The 17,805-nt window shown below is 39.8% G+C and overlaps 2 protein-coding genes across 3 annotated transcripts in view; both read left to right on the top strand.

The window, feature by feature from the left end:
* Nucleotides 1–4,973, top strand: part of ly75 (lymphocyte antigen 75) — a 40,094-nt gene extending 35,121 nt beyond the window's left edge. Inside the window, exons 33-35 of the mRNA XM_053634923.1 lie at nucleotides 1,578–1,700; nucleotides 1,830–1,991; nucleotides 3,499–4,973. Coding sequence (XP_053490898.1) covers nucleotides 1,578–1,700; nucleotides 1,830–1,991; nucleotides 3,499–3,674 — 461 coding nt within the window. The 3' untranslated portion in view covers nucleotides 3,675–4,973. The remainder of the gene's footprint in view (nucleotides 1–1,577; nucleotides 1,701–1,829; nucleotides 1,992–3,498) is intronic.
* A 951-nt stretch (nucleotides 4,974–5,924) lies between these two features.
* myom2a (myomesin 2a) overlaps nucleotides 5,925–17,805 on the top strand; it is a 24,279-nt gene continuing 12,398 nt past the window's right edge. Inside the window, exons 1-12 of one of the 2 annotated variants that reach the window (XM_053634924.1) lie at nucleotides 5,925–6,435; nucleotides 9,105–9,203; nucleotides 10,438–10,530; nucleotides 11,131–11,266; nucleotides 11,528–11,682; nucleotides 12,084–12,176; nucleotides 14,619–14,707; nucleotides 14,811–14,852; nucleotides 16,046–16,210; nucleotides 16,339–16,500; nucleotides 17,009–17,150; nucleotides 17,281–17,474. In XM_053634924.1, coding sequence (XP_053490899.1) covers nucleotides 9,115–9,203; nucleotides 10,438–10,530; nucleotides 11,131–11,266; nucleotides 11,528–11,682; nucleotides 12,084–12,176; nucleotides 14,619–14,707; nucleotides 14,811–14,852; nucleotides 16,046–16,210; nucleotides 16,339–16,500; nucleotides 17,009–17,150; nucleotides 17,281–17,474 — 1,360 coding nt within the window. In that variant the 5' untranslated portion in view covers nucleotides 5,925–6,435; nucleotides 9,105–9,114. The remainder of the gene's footprint in view (nucleotides 6,436–9,104; nucleotides 9,204–10,437; nucleotides 10,531–11,130; nucleotides 11,267–11,527; nucleotides 11,683–12,083; nucleotides 12,177–14,618; nucleotides 14,708–14,810; nucleotides 14,853–16,045; nucleotides 16,211–16,338; nucleotides 16,501–17,008; nucleotides 17,151–17,280; nucleotides 17,475–17,805) is intronic. The other variant, XM_053634925.1, reaches the window with a different exon arrangement.

Here is a 17,805-nt window from a genome sequence, read left to right as displayed (position 1 = left end):
ATGCCATTAAAGATTTAATGACTTATGGATCTATGGATCTTTTTCTCTTTCTCATGAGTTAAAGATATAGCTCAGAAACGAACGGCTCTAATAAGTGCCTAATGGGAAATGAGTGACATGTACTATCACTTTTAGGGCAGGTACTTTCTCATAGTTTGAAATATTTCATTGGAATATAAATGCAAGAAATTGGAAACATTTAGTCAACTTTTTTGAAGAATTACTTTAAGCAATCAACCCAGAATGTGCACAGTGCTCTCCACTAATATTGGCACCCTTGGTAAATATGAGCAAAGAACACTGTGAAGAAATTGATTTTTTGTTGTTTAACCTTTTGATATTTTGTTCAAAAAAAAATTCACAAAATACTCAGCACAGATATTTTGAATTTTGAACACAGATTTTTTTAAAATTTTCTTTAAAATCAAAAGGTTAAACGATAAAGACCGTTTTTCACAGCGTTCTTTGCTCATATTTACCAAGGGTGCCAATATTAGAGGAGGACTCTGTATTTGCCTTAAAAAATTTGATAGGTACACGTTTGAACAGTACAATTATTTCCAAAAGCGCAAATGTGAATTCAGAATTCGATTAGCTTACACAAACTGCAGTGTTGGGTTGCACGGTGGCTCAGTGGGTAGCATTGTCTCGTCACAGCTCCAGGGGACCTGGTTTGTTTGGGTCAATGTCCGACTGGAGATGTGCATGCTCTCCGCACGTTCACGTGAGTTTCCTCCAGGTTTCCTCCGGGTTCTCCGGGCTCCTCCCACGGTCTGCTGTACAAACCATATCCCTCAGCATGTTTATTGACACAGTATATGTTAATACATATACACTACCGGTCAAACGTTTAGACACACTCATTCTTTATTTTTATTGTTTTCCGACATTTTAGAAGAATAATAAATTCATCAAAACTCTGGAAGAACACAAATGGATCTGTGGGAATTATGCTGTGATAAAAAAAAAAATCCAACATAAATCAAAATAATTTAATTATTTTCAAAGCATCATCAAAATCGACGCCCTTTCCGCCTAGAATTTCCAGAAATGTATTCTTGGCGTTTTCTCACCCGATTTCTTGAGGAATTTCCCTGAGATGCTTTTTAAACAGTATTAAAGGAGTTCACACCGACGCTGGACACTTATCGGCTGCTTTTCGGGAATATTTCTCTCCGAGTCGTCCGTATAAAAAAAAAATATATATATATATATATATATATATATATATATATATATATATATATATATATATATATATATATATATATTTATTTATTTTTTTTTTGTAAATGAAATGTTTGTTTTCTAATGTAAGAAATGAATACGTCGGCCCGGTTTTATATTTTTGTCTACGACACCGATTTCAAACATTTAATCACACACTTTCAGATCAAAAGGTTTTTAAGATCATGAGAAACATTTCAGTCGGGTGTCCACAAACTTTTGACCGGGTAGCATATAAACGTGTTCTGTATATATTATTGTTGAAATGTTTCGTATTTTAAACGGACAAATACGCTTCGGTTCTGTCTGAGATTTGTTTGTATAACTGTATCCTCTTTTATGATCTCCAGAACCCTCCTCTCAGCTTCTGACCATTAAGAGCATGGACGAGAACGACTTTGTCACACGGCACGTCGCCGAAAACCCTCTCGCCACCTCCCGTGTTTGGCTGGGGCTAAGAACGAGCGACAAAGGTACAGCACCAGCAGGAATAAGTACTGAATTAGAAAGCACTATATATCGAGACGTCATCTTGTTGCTTCGAATAAATGTACGTTGGTTGTGGTGTCGGAATAAACGGCATTTAACCGTTAAATCGGCAGATAAGGCTGCTGTGTGGATGGATGGTAGCGCACTAGACTTCTCCAACTGGGCACACTTTCAGCCCCGCCCCGGTTGTGCCGTCCTGGTGTCCACGAACGGAACGTGGAGCACGGCGAACTGCACCGAGAGCCGCGGCCGCGTCGTCTGCAAGGCACCTGCCAGTGAGTCTCCCCCACAGCTTCTCCATTTCAGCACTGATCTAGTTCTCAGAGTATCTCACAGTGGTGCTTGAAAGTTTGTGAACCCTTTAGAATGTTCTATATATCTGCATAAATTTGAACTAAAACATCATCAGGTTTTCACACAAGTCCTAAACGTAGACATAGACAACCCAACTGAACAAACGAGACAAAAATATTATACTTGGTCATTTATTTATTGAGGGAAATGATCAAATATTACATATCTTTGAGTGGCAAAAGTATGTGAACCAGTGCTTTGCTTTCAGTATCTAGTGTATAACTTGTCCCTTGTGTAACTGTTGATCAGTCCTGCACATCGGCTTGGAGGAATTTTATCCCATTCCCAGTTCCAAATAGGCAGTTTGGTTGTGTTTATCTACTTTTAGGACTTGTGTGAAAATCTGATTAAGTTTTAGGTTACGTTTAGGCAGAAATATCGAAACTTTGCAAACTTTCAAGCACCACGGTCTATCACAGCGCTGTTGGATTGTCAAATCTGATTGGTGTGAAGATATTGGTTTTCATAATGCATAAATAATGACATTTTATTGTTGATGTGACATTTAATTTGACTCTATGAATTATCCTTTGTTTACTTTATCCATCGATGCGACACTTGAACTTGTCTACCACTCATTTGTTTTTGCAAATTATCATTTCATTTGTAAATAAATTTAAAATAAATCCATCAATGAACGATCGTCAGCTCAGCTAACGTGATATTTGTGAATGCACGCGAATAACCAAATTGAATAATTTTAAAACGTCTCATTTTAATATATTTTGATCCATTTCACAACATTTTTAAAACTTTCCTACGGACCCCCTGCAATTGCACCACTGATCACTAGGGGGTGCGCAGAAACACTGCGCTGGACGGTATAGTGCATAGTGTAAGTGTGGAGTATATAATGCATAGTGTAAGTGTATAGTACGTCATTTGGGACACAACTTGAGCGTATTTTCAGAACAGAAGTAAGTTAATGAGTAAATGTACCGCGCGCAGACGGACTAATCGATAATGAGATTCGTTGACAACGATTTTCATAATCGATTTTATCGATTAGTTGTTGCAGCTCTAGTGGAATTGTTGATGTGGTGGATTGTCAGTGAGGAGATGGTTATTTGACGTATTTGGAAAGAGTCTCCAGTGTTAGAGGTGAAGCTGTAAGTTTTCAGATAAATGTGATCAATGAAAAGTTTGCGTTGGCAAATCGTAAGAGGAATAAAACTTCACGGTGTGAACAGTAGCTCCACTTCACTTCACGTCGGGTTAGATCACACCACCTCACCCCATGGGTGATTTATTTTCCTATAACCGCCCCGTCATGTTTTCTTCCTAACACACCGTCTAATTATTAGGTCAGGAAGATTCAGTTGTAAGGATAAGTTTGTTTTTTTGTTTGTTTTTTAATTATTCACAGTTATACGCATCACGTTTTGTACCCTGGATTAACGTGGAATCTCCTTTCTCCTCTCGCTCCAGAATCGCAAGGTACTCCCGTGGCCTTGTTTTTTTTCATCATCGTGCTGCTCTGCGTCGTCGCTGTCGTGGTCTTCGTCCTGTATAAAAAGACCCGGCACCGCTACTCCTCTACAGTACGCTACCGGAGGAATTACGACGAAGCAGACAGCGCCAGTATGATCGCAGAGACCGAGTGAGCGTTCAACGTGCGGTTAGTAAACCGTGACAAAGCAAAAGCAGTTTCCTGTGCCTTCCAGTGTTAGGACTCGACACATTCAAACATCTGTCTCAACCAAAAGGAGTTCATTTATGATTTCACTGTTAATACTGATCAGCCCGACAGCTGCAGGGTTTGCAATTAATATACTAAAGGAATGTCCAATGATTTTGTAGATATGCATAAACTTGGCAGTTTGTTTTTATTTAAATTTCCTGAATGATTTTTTTTGTATATTTTAATAAGAAGACAAATATTGGACATGCTGTGTTTTTATGTGTTTGTTTGTGCCGTTCTGTGGCATCCTCGGATTGAATTTTAGGCCTGACCAGGGTTTTTTTTTTTCCCCCCCTGGCAATTCTTCTGAACAGGAATTAATTGCACTTAATGCCAAACTGGGATGGTTTTTAAAGCTTTAATGCCTTTCTTCTTGTGTGCGTTTGGTTTCTACTAATATTTTACACCTGTTCTGTAAAATATCAAACTACTGTGCCACCAGTTCTGACCCACTCTTACTGTTTTTGTGCTGGGTCTGCTTTAATCACCGTTTACTTTAGCTCAGCGACTCGGTAAATTCGATAAACAATTCTGCCTAGCGACCAAATCGAATTTTTAATTGGTCAAACCTCTGATGACAGCTCACACCCATTTAGCCCACGGATGGTTAGGTGAAGCTTCAGTATGCGCATCTAAATACTTCGTAACAAAAAGCAGTTTCCATAACCGCACGTGTATAATCGTCCACATTGTAACATAGCACTCAAAACTCATCTGCATGTTACACATAATACAGCCATTATTTCACACTTCTACAGAGTATTTACAGCACCAGAACGCCGTGACTGTCGAATGTATATGATGCCTTTATATGATACGTGGCCTAACAGAGTTTACCTCTATTATTCTTTGCACTCAAAACTACTGATATGTAATGCACTTTAAATTCGTTTTCCTTGCGGACTGCTTACGAATCCAAGCACAACATGAGGGCGTTTTTGTAAAGAATTTTTGAGATAATATGCCGAAGCAGCACTCAAACAGCACAGGGATGGATGTTGTATATGATCTGTAAATATCTTTTAGGCTTTTTCTTATATTCTTTTTCGATGGATGACAACCAAAGAGGCTTCTGAAATCACAAATCTGATAATAATGTGATCCTGCTCAGGTTTTCATATGCCCTGATTCAAAATATGAACTAAAGCGAATGTCTGATTGTTGAACTTTGCAGTGGTCATTTTGTTAATCAAACTCACTCAATAAAATGCTGTCGAAATGGTCTGATGTTTGAGGTTTTCTTTTTGTTGGTGGATTATGCAGTGTTTTACCAGACTGCCTTCAACCCCTAGAGGGCGAAACTGCCCAATTCATATGACTTGGATGCCCAAATTGTCCAGTTTCGATCATTTAATTTAGGTTTTAACCTTGAGTGCGGATTATCATCAATGTAAAGTGCATGATGAAATTGCATGTGTGCATAAAATAACTGAAAAAGTCAAATATATTGAGCTGAACAAGTTTCATAAAATAAGTGATTTAAAAAAGAAAGAAAGAAAGAATTTCAATGTGATCAGTTTTACTTTGTAAATGCTAGTGATGTGTATACCAGGCCTTTTCAGAGAGTCAGCTCATTCGGCTCACATCACCAAGACGAATCCACTCTTTCGAACAAAAATGAATCAGTGACAGTTCTTCCTTACCTAACAATATCTGAAATGCTTTTCACAAACCCCTTACTTTGCATTATGTTATAAAACATCTACTTAAATACATTTTAAAGGCATTACAAATGTGCACTGACTACTACACTCTGCATCCCTGCATGTCATTCTACCTGCCTAGTCCGTGATTCATTAAGAAGATTCATTTCCATTGCTCCTCCTAACAGATCCCCTCCCTTTGCAGTGAAACTAACTAACAACCAGCTCACATGCCAAAAGGTTTCCATTTTAGCACTGCGATTAAACTCCACTGCAAGAGTTATACAAAGACGGGAACTTGGCTAGTTTATCATACGAGTCGGTTCTCAACTAAAGGAGTCGGTTTAGTGAGCCGACTCGTCCACAAGCCAAACATCCCAAGTACAGTAAGTGGTAAGGATATCAGGCACCGGCTCTGAAACTTCAATCTTGTGTTAAAAATAGTCATTGGCAACTGGTGCAGGAGGGAGGGTGCATAAAAAGAACCCTAAAAAGGACTCCATGGCAAGACGTAGTAAAAAAAAAAAGGTAGATTTTTGAGCTGGATGCTGCTAGATGTAATGTAAACCTAGCTCCTAAACCAACCGCCATTTCAGCCTTGATGCTCAGGCACTCAGTGAATGTAGTCAAACAAAAATCAATAAATAAACTAAAACTACGCCATGTTGGTTGTAATGTGTGGAAATGCTTTCAATAAACTTAGTATAAACGTTTATCATGTTCAGTTACAAACACACTTTCTGCCTGTATACCCGTGTTTTCCAGCAGTCTCATACAGTATAAACACCTAAGTGCACGTCGGCCATCTTCCCGCAGGAACCTGCTCGCACGTCCTCCTCATCCTTTTGCTAAGGGAGAGAGAAATGAGTTTTGAAAATGGAGGTAAACGCTATATATAGTCTGAAGTGTCACCATACATGGGATGGAAGAGAGAAGCAAGGCTTCGTCTGAGCGAGTGGCATTATTTTTGTTACGGTCAGCAAGACGCCTCTAAGTGCTCTCAGGCTGACCTGACTCTCAGCGCCGTTCACTTCTCCAACGGTAAGTCGACTTTAAAATATCTCTTTTTTTAAAATAAATATTCTTACTATTGTGTCATCATGAATACTCGAGAACATCTCTCACACCTGTTCCGACTTCTGTTTCAACGGTTAAAACAGTATAATTAGCTAATAATGTCGTCTCTGATATCAGCCTGGTCATGTACATGAACATAATCTAATCTCGATTAATTACAAGCTTTAACGTCCTTGTTTTTTTGTTTGTTTGTTTTTTTTACTTTTCCGGTTTCTATTACACAGCATCTTGCTGTTTAAATTAATATTCCGAGCGAAAACGAACACAAGTTTCCCCTTTAAACCAAATATAAGTGTTTCTATGGTTTTACACTTTAAAGCTGCTAAGTAACTGGAGAAAGTGCTAGAACTTCCAGTTTAGCACAGTGCTGTATATCTAATTCATACACACTAACTCAGGTGGTCTCTGGCACTGTAAAACAAAACACACACACACTTATCTTATTATTATTATTATTATTTTATTATTTAAATTATCTATTACTTTCTACCTCAGTGCATGGTTTTGTTTACGTTTGTGACAGTATCTGAATCAGGTAAGAGCCCAAAGTTTGAAGGTATTACATCAGAACTTTAGAAATTCACACACACACACAATTTTGTAGTGGGTTTAGTCAAACAACCAAAGTACTAGGTTTTTGCTGTTTGCTCCACACACCTGGCTAGCTCGAGAAACATAATTTGGTTTATTAATAGCATTCGTACATAAATATTATATATATATATATATATATATATATATATATATATATATATATATATATATATACTCTGTTCTTGAGTTTTTTAAAATAATTTTATAAGACTAGACGAAACTTTTGCTGTCTTATATCGTGTGACATTTGAAATATTTTCCGTTTTCAGCGATCAGAAAGTTACAGACGGCTGCTGTGTTTAAAGCGGTCATATGATGCTTTTTAATCTTTTCCCTTTCCTTTAGTGTGTTATGAATCTGTTCCGTGCATGTGCAAGATCTGCAAAGCTCATCATCTTCCACAAAGGGATTTATTTATTCTATCTAACAGAGAACGCTGCTCCAGACCTTTCTAAAACGCCTCGACTTTACTTCCGCACACGTCTAGGTCCCAAATTGAACTCTCGCTTAACATAACGCCGCTTTAATTTATTGTAAAAGCAATTTTCATTCATTACATTTTTTATGTCACTTCGAGACGTAAAGTTGTTACGGTGAAGAAGCCAAAGTAAACCGTTATAACATCGTATCTGGAAGTTAGAGAGGCACAAAATAAAATCTGAACACGCCGTGAAACGTTCTGCTCAAGTCGTGCTTGCAGAGCTGGTTCCGGTTGAGCTGCTCGATCATCCGCGTTTTTCCGACTCCGGCCCGGCGTTCTGTAATCAGACCGAATCGGATTAACTTCAGAAATATAATAAGCGATATAATAATATTGCGGAACGTCCATGAAACAGGTTAATTTCTATTATAACTTATAGCAGTTATAGCGGGTCAAAAATCTTTCCTTTCTTTTCTCGCTCTCAAACTTTAGTAAAATTTATTTATTATTTTTTTTAAATACTGCATCTTACTGCTTGTCCATCCTGACGACTTTCCCATGTCGGAAACTCAAACGAACAGCGTTACTACTAGCGGTTAATAACCACTGAAGACTACAAAATGCTCCAGAAATGATCAATAAAAGTCTCCTCACACGAAGCTTCACCATATAAACAATTACAGAATTTTTTTTTTTTTTTTTTTGTGAGTTTATGTTGAGTGTCTATCTTACAGCTAAGGCGTTACAAATGAGTTGTTATGGGGGAGGAAATAAAAGACTAAACGCCTTCTGACCAATCAGAATCGATAAATCAATGGTGTTGTGGTATAAATGTTCGTCTTATGGATAGTGAGGATATACATTACTTCCAAGTGTAAACCTTGGCATTTCCTACTTAATTTCGATAAGCTACAGAAGTCTTCCGTGATCTAAGCAAACACATTAACGACATCATTTTATACCGGGATGCACTGGAAACTGTGATGTTGGGTGATAGGACATTATAATGTAATATCTATAATCATGATAACGTCCATCTCATTAGGTTTTCGCAGTGTATCGCACATATCATCGTACTGTTATAGTGATTATAGTGACGGATTGTTAATCACCGTGACTTGTAAATGTTATTTTTGTCCCCAATGTTTCATTTTCCCTTCTGTTTTTCGAAATTAGTTTGGAGACGTTCAATGAAACAATTATAGTTATATGTAACTATATATATATGACGTGATAGTATTTTTCTTTGTTCCTCTTAACCATGGCCCTGGTGTTAGCAAAATACCATGATGCATATTGTGCCTGGTGAAAAAGTGTCATAAGGTAATATTTTTGCCATTTCGTCATAGTGCCGTCCGATTCCACCATTACCATTATTCTAAATTTGATAAAGTTGGAATAATTAGAAGAATGTTTTTGAACAAGAATCATACCTATTCAGAAAAGCAGCATTTGTGTGTGCCTAACTTTAATCTAGAAACTAGAACTCGATCTAGATTAATAAGTGAATATAGACTCTAAACCAATTATTTAAAATGTATATATATATAACAAAATGTATCGAGCTATGTTCAGTGTTCAGTAGCCTATGGTGTGATTGTCGGGTCTTTGTTTGAAGTTTTCCTGACATGCCTACGAGGGCCATGCCGTTTTATCAGAAAACACAGACACGGGTTGGACATCAGTATTCCAGCTCAAAGCAGCAGATCTCATCGAGGTATGGGACATCAGCTGGACTGGACTGAACGCTGCTGAGTGTGTACCTAGATGGCTTAATAGGCTTACAGCAGTGGCTGTAACTAATGCTGCTTCCCTTTGCACTCTTTCAGGAAGCCTAGTGACTTGGCAGAGGCTGAGCCTAGAGTCGCTGGTCCTTGATGAAAGAAAGACGCTATAATGCTCTATGTTCTTGAAAAGTCTCTAAACCCCATAAAATTTGTGAAAAGAATATGAATTAATGATAGCACCTACTGCTCCTGGGGTGTTTCCTAAAAGTTTCGAATTTGTCTTTGACCAACGTTATGCATAAGTCAGTTAGGTGGCCTCGCATAATGCATGTGCATCACTTCCCAGTAAGAGAATAACACAAGAATAGGAGATTAAAATGCAACTGGTCATTAACGTACACTACGTGGCCAAAGGTTTAAGGACACCTGACCATCATACCTATAAGGGGTTCTTTCCCACACAGCTGTTGCACCAACGTTGGAAGCACACATTGGTTTGTATGCTGTCGCATTAATATAGCATTTCCATAGAACTAAAAAGCTCGAACGTGTCTCATCACGACAATGCCCCTGTGTACAAAGCGACGTCCATGAAGATATGGTTTGCCAAGGTTGAGACCAAGTGGAAGAACTTGAGTTTCCTGCACGGACGCCTACCTGAACCCCACTGAGCACCTTTGGGATGAACTGGAACACCCACTGCACCCCAGGCCTCCTCACTTGAAGACCTCTTGTAGCTGAATGAGCACAAATCCCAACAGACCTAGATCTTCCAAAATCTAGTGGAAAACCTTCCCAGAAGAGTGGCAGTGAAGAGGGGGCCAACTGCATGTTTAAAACGTGCACATATGGATGTGACGGTCAGGTGTCCTCACACATTTGGGCATATAGAATGTATGTGCATTCAAACGTTTTACCATTTTAGGTCACCAGATGACTTTTTGTAGCTCTTTGAATGAAGATTGAATTTGGGGTTTTGCTTATATAGGTTAAATGGTAATTTTTTTTTTTGGTATCAACCCTCTCGTTGCTTTATTGTAATCCCAACATCTGCTCAGAAATACATTGCTGTCTATTACCAAAACAAACCTGGCTTTGTAAGCACATAACGGCACAGCGGCGACGGCGATGATAAAACAAAAAGCTGCTTTTAAAGCCGCGCTTGTAGCTGTTGTTACATTGCGTGTGTTATAAAACGCATGGTGTTCGTTGGTATTTGGACAGGAAATCAAGCACCAAGTCGACGAAGAAGGAGCAGGTCGAGGCCACTGAGGTTATGGCGGAACCAGCCTATACGGTGCCAGCCTTCAGAACGAGGTGAGACTGTTAGCAGATGTAGCCGTTACCATTCAGGAGGCTATTTTAAGAGCCTAAGAGTGTCAGAAAACACCTGAACCTGCACCAGTATCCAGATTAACTGTAGGTATAAACAATATCCCTTCTGCACTGTAACTGCTTCACTGTATGTAATGTACGGACGAATGAATATTCTCTCACTGTGTTTGTACATTCGAACATGTAATTCAGACTAAAATGTAGCTAAGTGTTGTATATACTGTAGTATGTGTTCAGTATGAATACTGAACAATGCTTTTGTTGTCCCTAATTGCTGTGTTGTATTATGTAGGGCATTGTCCAGCGCACGTATTGTCCTTGTACTGTCCTGTACGGATTCATTGTACTGTGCTGCAGTATGTGATTTATTGTCCTTGCACGTTGTTTGTCTTTGCACTGTTACACATGTACACTTGACGATGGATCAGATTCTTGTAGAAACAACTGTTTGTTCCTCTGCGTTTGTGTATATGGAGAGAAGGACGGTAAAAATGTACCAGATGTGAATCCAGCATCTACATTTCATACCAGTTTACCAGCGTTGCATACATTTCAAAGTGTGTGTGTGTATTGGTGTTCTAGGCAACCTGAAGGAATGGAGGAGTATCAGCGTGTGTCCTCTCATCTTGAGAGAAATCTGACTACCCTGCAGGAAGAACTGCACAGGATGAGGGTTTCCACTCACGAGCAAGTGCTGAATATTGAGATTACAAATGAGGTGAATCCCTTTCCTTCAGATTTTAAGATTTATTATATTATGTTATATTAAATTATAGTGTATTGCCGGAGAAACGCGCATGTTGAAGCAACCCGTGACTCTTCAGGACGTATTGACTGTAGAATATTTGTCGTTACTTTACCAGAGTAGCGGTTCTGCGACTTTTAACTCTTCCAACATTTTAATGGTAAATGTCCATCCAGGCTTGTTGTTCTACCAATGGCAGTCATTTTGAATAGGCTGTTCGTCCGTCTGTCACAGGTGAGAGCAATGAAGTACATCAGGAAAGAGCTTCCTATTGAGATTCCTAAAGTCCCAGACTTCCTGTTGGGTCTGAGATCTCATACTGTGTGGGAGAAGACTCCAGTCAAGCTCTTCTGCACTGTCTCTGGCACCCCCACCCCCATCGTCCAATGGTTTGTACTTTATTATTAAGTACTGGCAACACGTTGTTGTTGTTGTTGTTGTTGTTGTTTATTTCAACTGAGTTTCAGATTCGTAGTAAAATTTAAAAAATTTAGATGTCTTTCTTCAGGAACTTTGAAAGTTTCAATGTAGAAACCTACTACTGAGTTTCAGAAAAGGTTTCCATTAAAACCCCTTTAGATAGTTACCCCTGGAGGAACCCTTTTTTTTTTTTTTCAAAGAATCTAGGAATCCAATGCACTTGTATTTTAAATGCAAACGATTCTAGTTATCCGATGTGAAAAATTCTCTTTAAAGAAAGTTATTTTACTCTTACACTATGTTAAAATGCTAATTAGGACGTACCATCCATGTGGTCCTCACGATCTCCGACTGTCTTGTACATTTGCAGGTATAAGAGTGGCGTTCCCGTTGACCCTCTGAGTGCACCCGGAAAATACAAAATCGAAAACAAATATGGAGTTCACAGTCTGATTATTAGCAGGTATGAACTTATCCCAGCAATCATCTTATCTTTCCTAGGTGACAGTATCTTCAATGTAAACAAATTCGTCTGGTATTTCCTGTTATAGGATTACAATAAACCATATACAACATTATTAAACCTATATATATAGAGAGAGAGAGATCAGTGATAAAAACATTGGACTTCTGATTGGAAGATCGTGAGTTCGAAATCCCAGCACCACCAAGTTGCCACTGCTGGGCCCTTCAGCAAGGGCCTAAACCCTCAACTGCTCATTTATATACAAAAATGTCAGTCGCCCCTGGATGAGGGTGTCTGCCAAATGCCATAAATGTAAAAACCATTCAAGAGCTTCATAAGACACAAACTCCAAAAGCCTGGCTAATCAAAAGGCAGTTCCAAAAAAAATTGGCCATCAAACATGTAGAACCGAAGCCGAGAAAAGACTGGACCTTCACTACAAGCTCTCAAAGTGCATAGACTCGAACTTGCACTCGCACTCTGCTTTAGCCAGAGCGAGTGAATGGCGTCCCTGTCACAGTGAAAGTTTCTTATTTGGTCTCAGATTGGACCTTCCCTCATCTACAAGACACCTCAGCTGTTCGTTCCTTACTGCTGAGCTGTGTGTCATTTAATGCCGGAATGCCTGACATCTGAGTCCCGTCCACTCCAAAGTGACAGTAGTGAGACTCTCTCTGGCCGTGTCACCAGTCAAGCGAATGCTCTTTCAAGTTCAAAAAAAGCGATTTGTTTCTAAAGCGCTATTTCCCTCAGTCTTCCCAAAACAACCCAAAAACGACTGGAAATTGGAGGAAGAGTTGCCTGGTGATCAAGGAAACTGTCGGTTTTTGGTGCCGAGGCAGCTGAGAGACTTTAAAATAGGCAGCGCAGACTGAAGGTCACATTTCTTCTTTCTATTCTCACACCCTGGCCTCTCCTTCAAGACCAGCACTGCATTTTTAAGATCACTCTCCCAGTCCAGTGTGCTCTAGCTGCGGGGGATCATGTTCTGTACCGTGTTGTACCCTTGCACCTAGGCAACGGTACTCGAACGCCGTCGGAGATTATTCCAAAGACGTACGGATTAGGGAAGGAATTTCTTCTAACTGTTTGTTAGACTTTGTTTTCTGACTTTGTTCTTTGCAAGGTTGTAGAACAAATGGAATAGACAGTTTAGAGCATTTTCGAGAACGTTATAGACGGGTCAGCTTTACAATATGTTTTATTGTTGTGGACGGTCCCAAAGTTTGCATTTCCCAAAAGCAGTTTACGGCTAAATCTTTCCCTGTTTCAGTGGATAATCTAACCTGGATGTTTGTGGAAGCGTAATGATTTATAATCCCACTATACATGGCCACCCAAAAAGCGGATGGGTTTCCTTTCCTTTCCACTGTAGCCTCCGGCTTGCTCGTTACGACTCTCAGTATAAATCTACACCGGGATATCTGTAAAGCTGCTTTGTGACAACGCTATACAATTAAAATGGCATGTAATGAATATTGGTGCATACAAAATCAGTATATTTATCACATTACCAATTTGATGTTTGTCGGTTCTAAGAAAGACGTATGAGTGAATCACTTAAATATAGGGGTGTAACAATACATCACGACACGATGCATCGTAATGCAAAAACGTGATTGCGTGCATCGTGAAAATGTGCGATTTACATAATGGTGGAATTCAGCATTCTAGTAATTATGCCGTTAATGCAGTTGCACTGTTTAACAGTTACAGCTGTGCAACCCATAGAGGTAAATATAGAGAGGGCATGCTGGTCACGTGATCGCGTTCTTTCGTGGAGAGTCTGCGAGATTTGCACTTGTGAAGTCCGATACCCGAACAGCTCCACACGGCAATGACCAACACGCATTATACGTCCTACGGTCACACGGCCATGTTATTACGGTTAAAAAGAACTCTTTTGTAGTTTTCAAACAAGAAACCGGGCATTTTAGCCGACTTTGGAGCTCTATTTCTGCTGCGGAGCTTGTTATGTTTCAGTCGATAGTTCCCATAAGTTTATTAAAATTTTGGGGAGAATTATTTCATTTCATTTTAAGATATCGTGTACCTGTAGTACTCTTGTTAATAATGTTAATCCTCTGTCTGGAGCGATTTTCGACTTATTACGGATTACACAAACAAAAAAAATGCGCCTTGTTTTGTGTCGTTTACGATTCAGAAGTCTTTTCAGTATTCATATTGCTTCATTCGAATTTTGTTCAAAATATTCTTAGAATCTGAATCGAATCAAAATCCTAAACCCAGGATCATGAATCGAATCGTAAAGTTACACCACTACTTAAGTATCTTACTTAAATGTGTGTACAATATTTTTAAATAGCCTGACAATGAAAGACTGAGTCTTTCATTCAATGTTGGTCGATATATCCTGTTTAAGACACTTGTTTGTAAGTTCTTGTGTCATTTAATAGGCATTCATCCTTTCCTTTTTAGATGCACAATAGCTGATTCTGCTGTGTACAGCGCTGTGGCTACCAGCTCTCAGGGAAAGGCCATCTCTAAGGCCACCGTCTGTGTGAGAAGTAAGATTTTCTCCTCTTCGCCCCTTTTTAACCTCTTGTCCTCGTGTCACTTTTCTTCTGTCTGCATTACTGTTGCTGACTGGTTTGTTATTCTTTCACGCAGGACCATCTGGGGCTGCAGAGAGCTCTTATCTTCCAGGCCAAGGTGAGAAGTTCTGGCTAACACCCAGATCTGAAGAGCCTCATTAGCTACAAATAACATCCTCTGTCACCCTGTGTCCCATTATAAGGTCTAGATAAGTCATGGAAAATATGCTTTGTTTGCAGCTGATGCTAGTTTTCACTCTAAGAGCCTGGCAAACATCGAATGGCTTGTCATCTATATTTATCCTCACTTTATTTAAATCAGATGCATTGATACTGATACTGGTTATTGGGTATCGGTCCGATACTGTGCTCGTTTACCCATACTTACAATAAAAAACAAAACGCTCCAATACCAACGTACGATACCATTATGAGGTAAGTCTAGTGTTCACGGTTGCTGTATTGAACATGCCAAACTCTAAACAAACAGTAACCCAATAAAAATGTTTGGGTGTTTTTTTTTTAAAGACCCCACTTCAAGACCTGGATGCTTGCACATATAGGAAATGCACTTGCTTTAAATAATGATTTCTTCAATATAATGTTCAGTTACAAAATCTTTCCGTGTAATACATATGACCAAAGTAATATGTGCAGTAAATGCAACATCGCAACAAGAACGTTGGCATAATAGCATTTACTTTTTATGTAACCACTACGCCACCGTGCGCGTGTATAGTATATAGCATATAGCACGGTGGCGTAGTGGTTAGCACGTGGCGTAGTTTTTAGCCTCACACCTCCAGGGTCGGGGGTTCGATTCCCGCCGGGTGTGTGCGGAGTTTGCATACTCTCCCCGTGCTGGGGGTTTCCTTCCCCAGTCCAAAGACATGCATGGTAGGCTGATTGGCGTGTCTAAAGTCTAAAGTGTCTGTAGTGTATGAATGGGTGTGTGAGTGTGCCCTGCGATGGACCCTGTCCAGGGTGTACCCCGCCTTGTGCCTGATGCTCCCTGGGATAGGCTCCAGGTTCCCCCTTCTTCCTGAAGAAGGAGTAAGTGGTAGTAGATGGATGGATGGATACTGCGTATCCATGACATGAAACAGGATTAAGGCTGTACCCTGTACTACAACGCATTTCCCAGAATATTAAAGCAGTGTTTTTACTTAACTATAGCTAACGACATTATTATTAACTAATGTTTAAGACATCTCTGACGGCTTCAGTTTTCCAGACGAACCGTATTCAACCGCAGTAACCCTGGAATCAAACTTTTTTTGTATTTTGTATTTTCTGTTTAATCCTCCCTAGCACCCTTGCCTTTTGATATCCAGCGTAGCAAGCTGGAAGTGACCCTGCTCGAGAGTTTTGGAGTGACGTTTGGAACGGAGGGCGAGTCGTTGACTCTGGTGGCGAACATGGTGGTGGTACCTGACCTTCCTAATCTGCCACCAGAGGTTATGTGGTATAGAGATGGTAAGTACGTTGAACTTACCTCAAATCTGTTAGGTTTTTTTTTTTCCCACCGTGCCTGTAAGATAAATCCCCTCAGATCTGTTGTGAGGGTCTGCCTCGCCTAACCGGGTGTGTGTACGCACATCTAGATACTCTGCTGACACCATCCAGATGGGCTGAGATGTATGTCGGTGGTGGGGCTGCCAAGCTGACTCTGCCTCACCTGAACAAGGATGATGAGGGTCTGTACACGCTGCGCATCTGGACCAAGGATGGAACCACCGAACACAGCGCCTACCTGTTTGTCAAGGGTTTGTTACAGACGTGCACCTTTTTAGTTGTCTTTTAGTTTGTTATACGTCATCACTTTAGTAAAGTTCACGGGCAACAGTAGCTTGAAACGAAGAAAATAAAAGCTCCACTGAATGACGATGTTGAAACACAGTTTCTTTGAACTTCGAAAGACTGTTATAAGTCTAGAAATACTTGTACATTTATAAACAGCAACTTCAACACATTCTATTCAGCATCACAGAGACGTCCTGGGAGAGTCACAACTTTCTATCTAGTATATTGTTAGCCCGTTGATAATCATTGATAATATCCAGGATGCTCTGTTGTATCAACATTAGCTATATGCTTATGTATTTATGCATTACTTCACCGAATCCATGACCACTACATTAACCATTAGAGACAAGGTTATTTATACTTAATATACTTAATAATATCCTTCTTATCAAAGAAGCATCTGAAGAAAAGAAAAGAAAAAAAAAGAGAGATCTTTTCTATTTTTTCTTTTTCTGTTTGTGTTTACAGATGCCGCGCCCACAGTAGCCGGAGCCCCAGGAGCTCCCATGGACGTCACAGTCTCTGATGCCAATAAGGATTATGTCCTCGTCTCCTGGAAGCCTCCCAACACCACTAATGAGCCACTTATCACTGGTTACTTTGTGGATAGGTTAGCACATTGTGTTTTCATTGGTGGCAAGTTAATATAAGATATTGCTATAAGTATGATTTTATTATTATTATTTATTTATATTTATATATATATATTTTAATATGGCATTTCCTGTCATCCTCACCAGACGCAAGTCTGGAACTAAGGACTGGGTCCAGTGCAACAGCACTCCTGTTAAGGTGTGCAAGCTTCCTGTGGATGGGCTCACCGAGGGGGATTCCTATCACTTCCGGGTCCGGGCTGTGAACAGCGCGGGTATCAGCCTGCCCTCCAGGATGTCCTCTGGAGTGACCGCTGCCGACGTGGAAAGTGACGTGGAAGGTAGGGCTTGACTTACGACAACGATCCAGCAGGGTTTCGATCTGCCCACATCGTTTCGGTTCAGCGTGTTAGGGGTAAGGACTGGAGCAAAAGGAGCGTGTGGCTTGTAGATATTAAAGTCCAGGACTTCACTTTCCGACAGAATCGTCTCTGAATACCAGAGCTACAAGTCGTCAGTATTCACCGAATCCTCATTGATACCGGGTTAAAAACACATGATTGCATTTTTACATTTACACCTCGCACACTGCTATCACACGTCATGATATTCCGAGCTGTATTATATTTGTGTTTACGTGATTAAATATGTAAAAATTACCCTCCTGGATAA

Source organism: Ictalurus furcatus, chromosome 10, assembly GCF_023375685.1.
Source record: "Ictalurus furcatus strain D&B chromosome 10, Billie_1.0, whole genome shotgun sequence".
NCBI classification, from domain to species: domain Eukaryota; kingdom Metazoa; phylum Chordata; class Actinopteri; order Siluriformes; family Ictaluridae; genus Ictalurus; species Ictalurus furcatus.
Note: the sequence above shows the minus strand (reverse complement) of the source record. Positions and strands in the feature narration are given on the sequence as shown.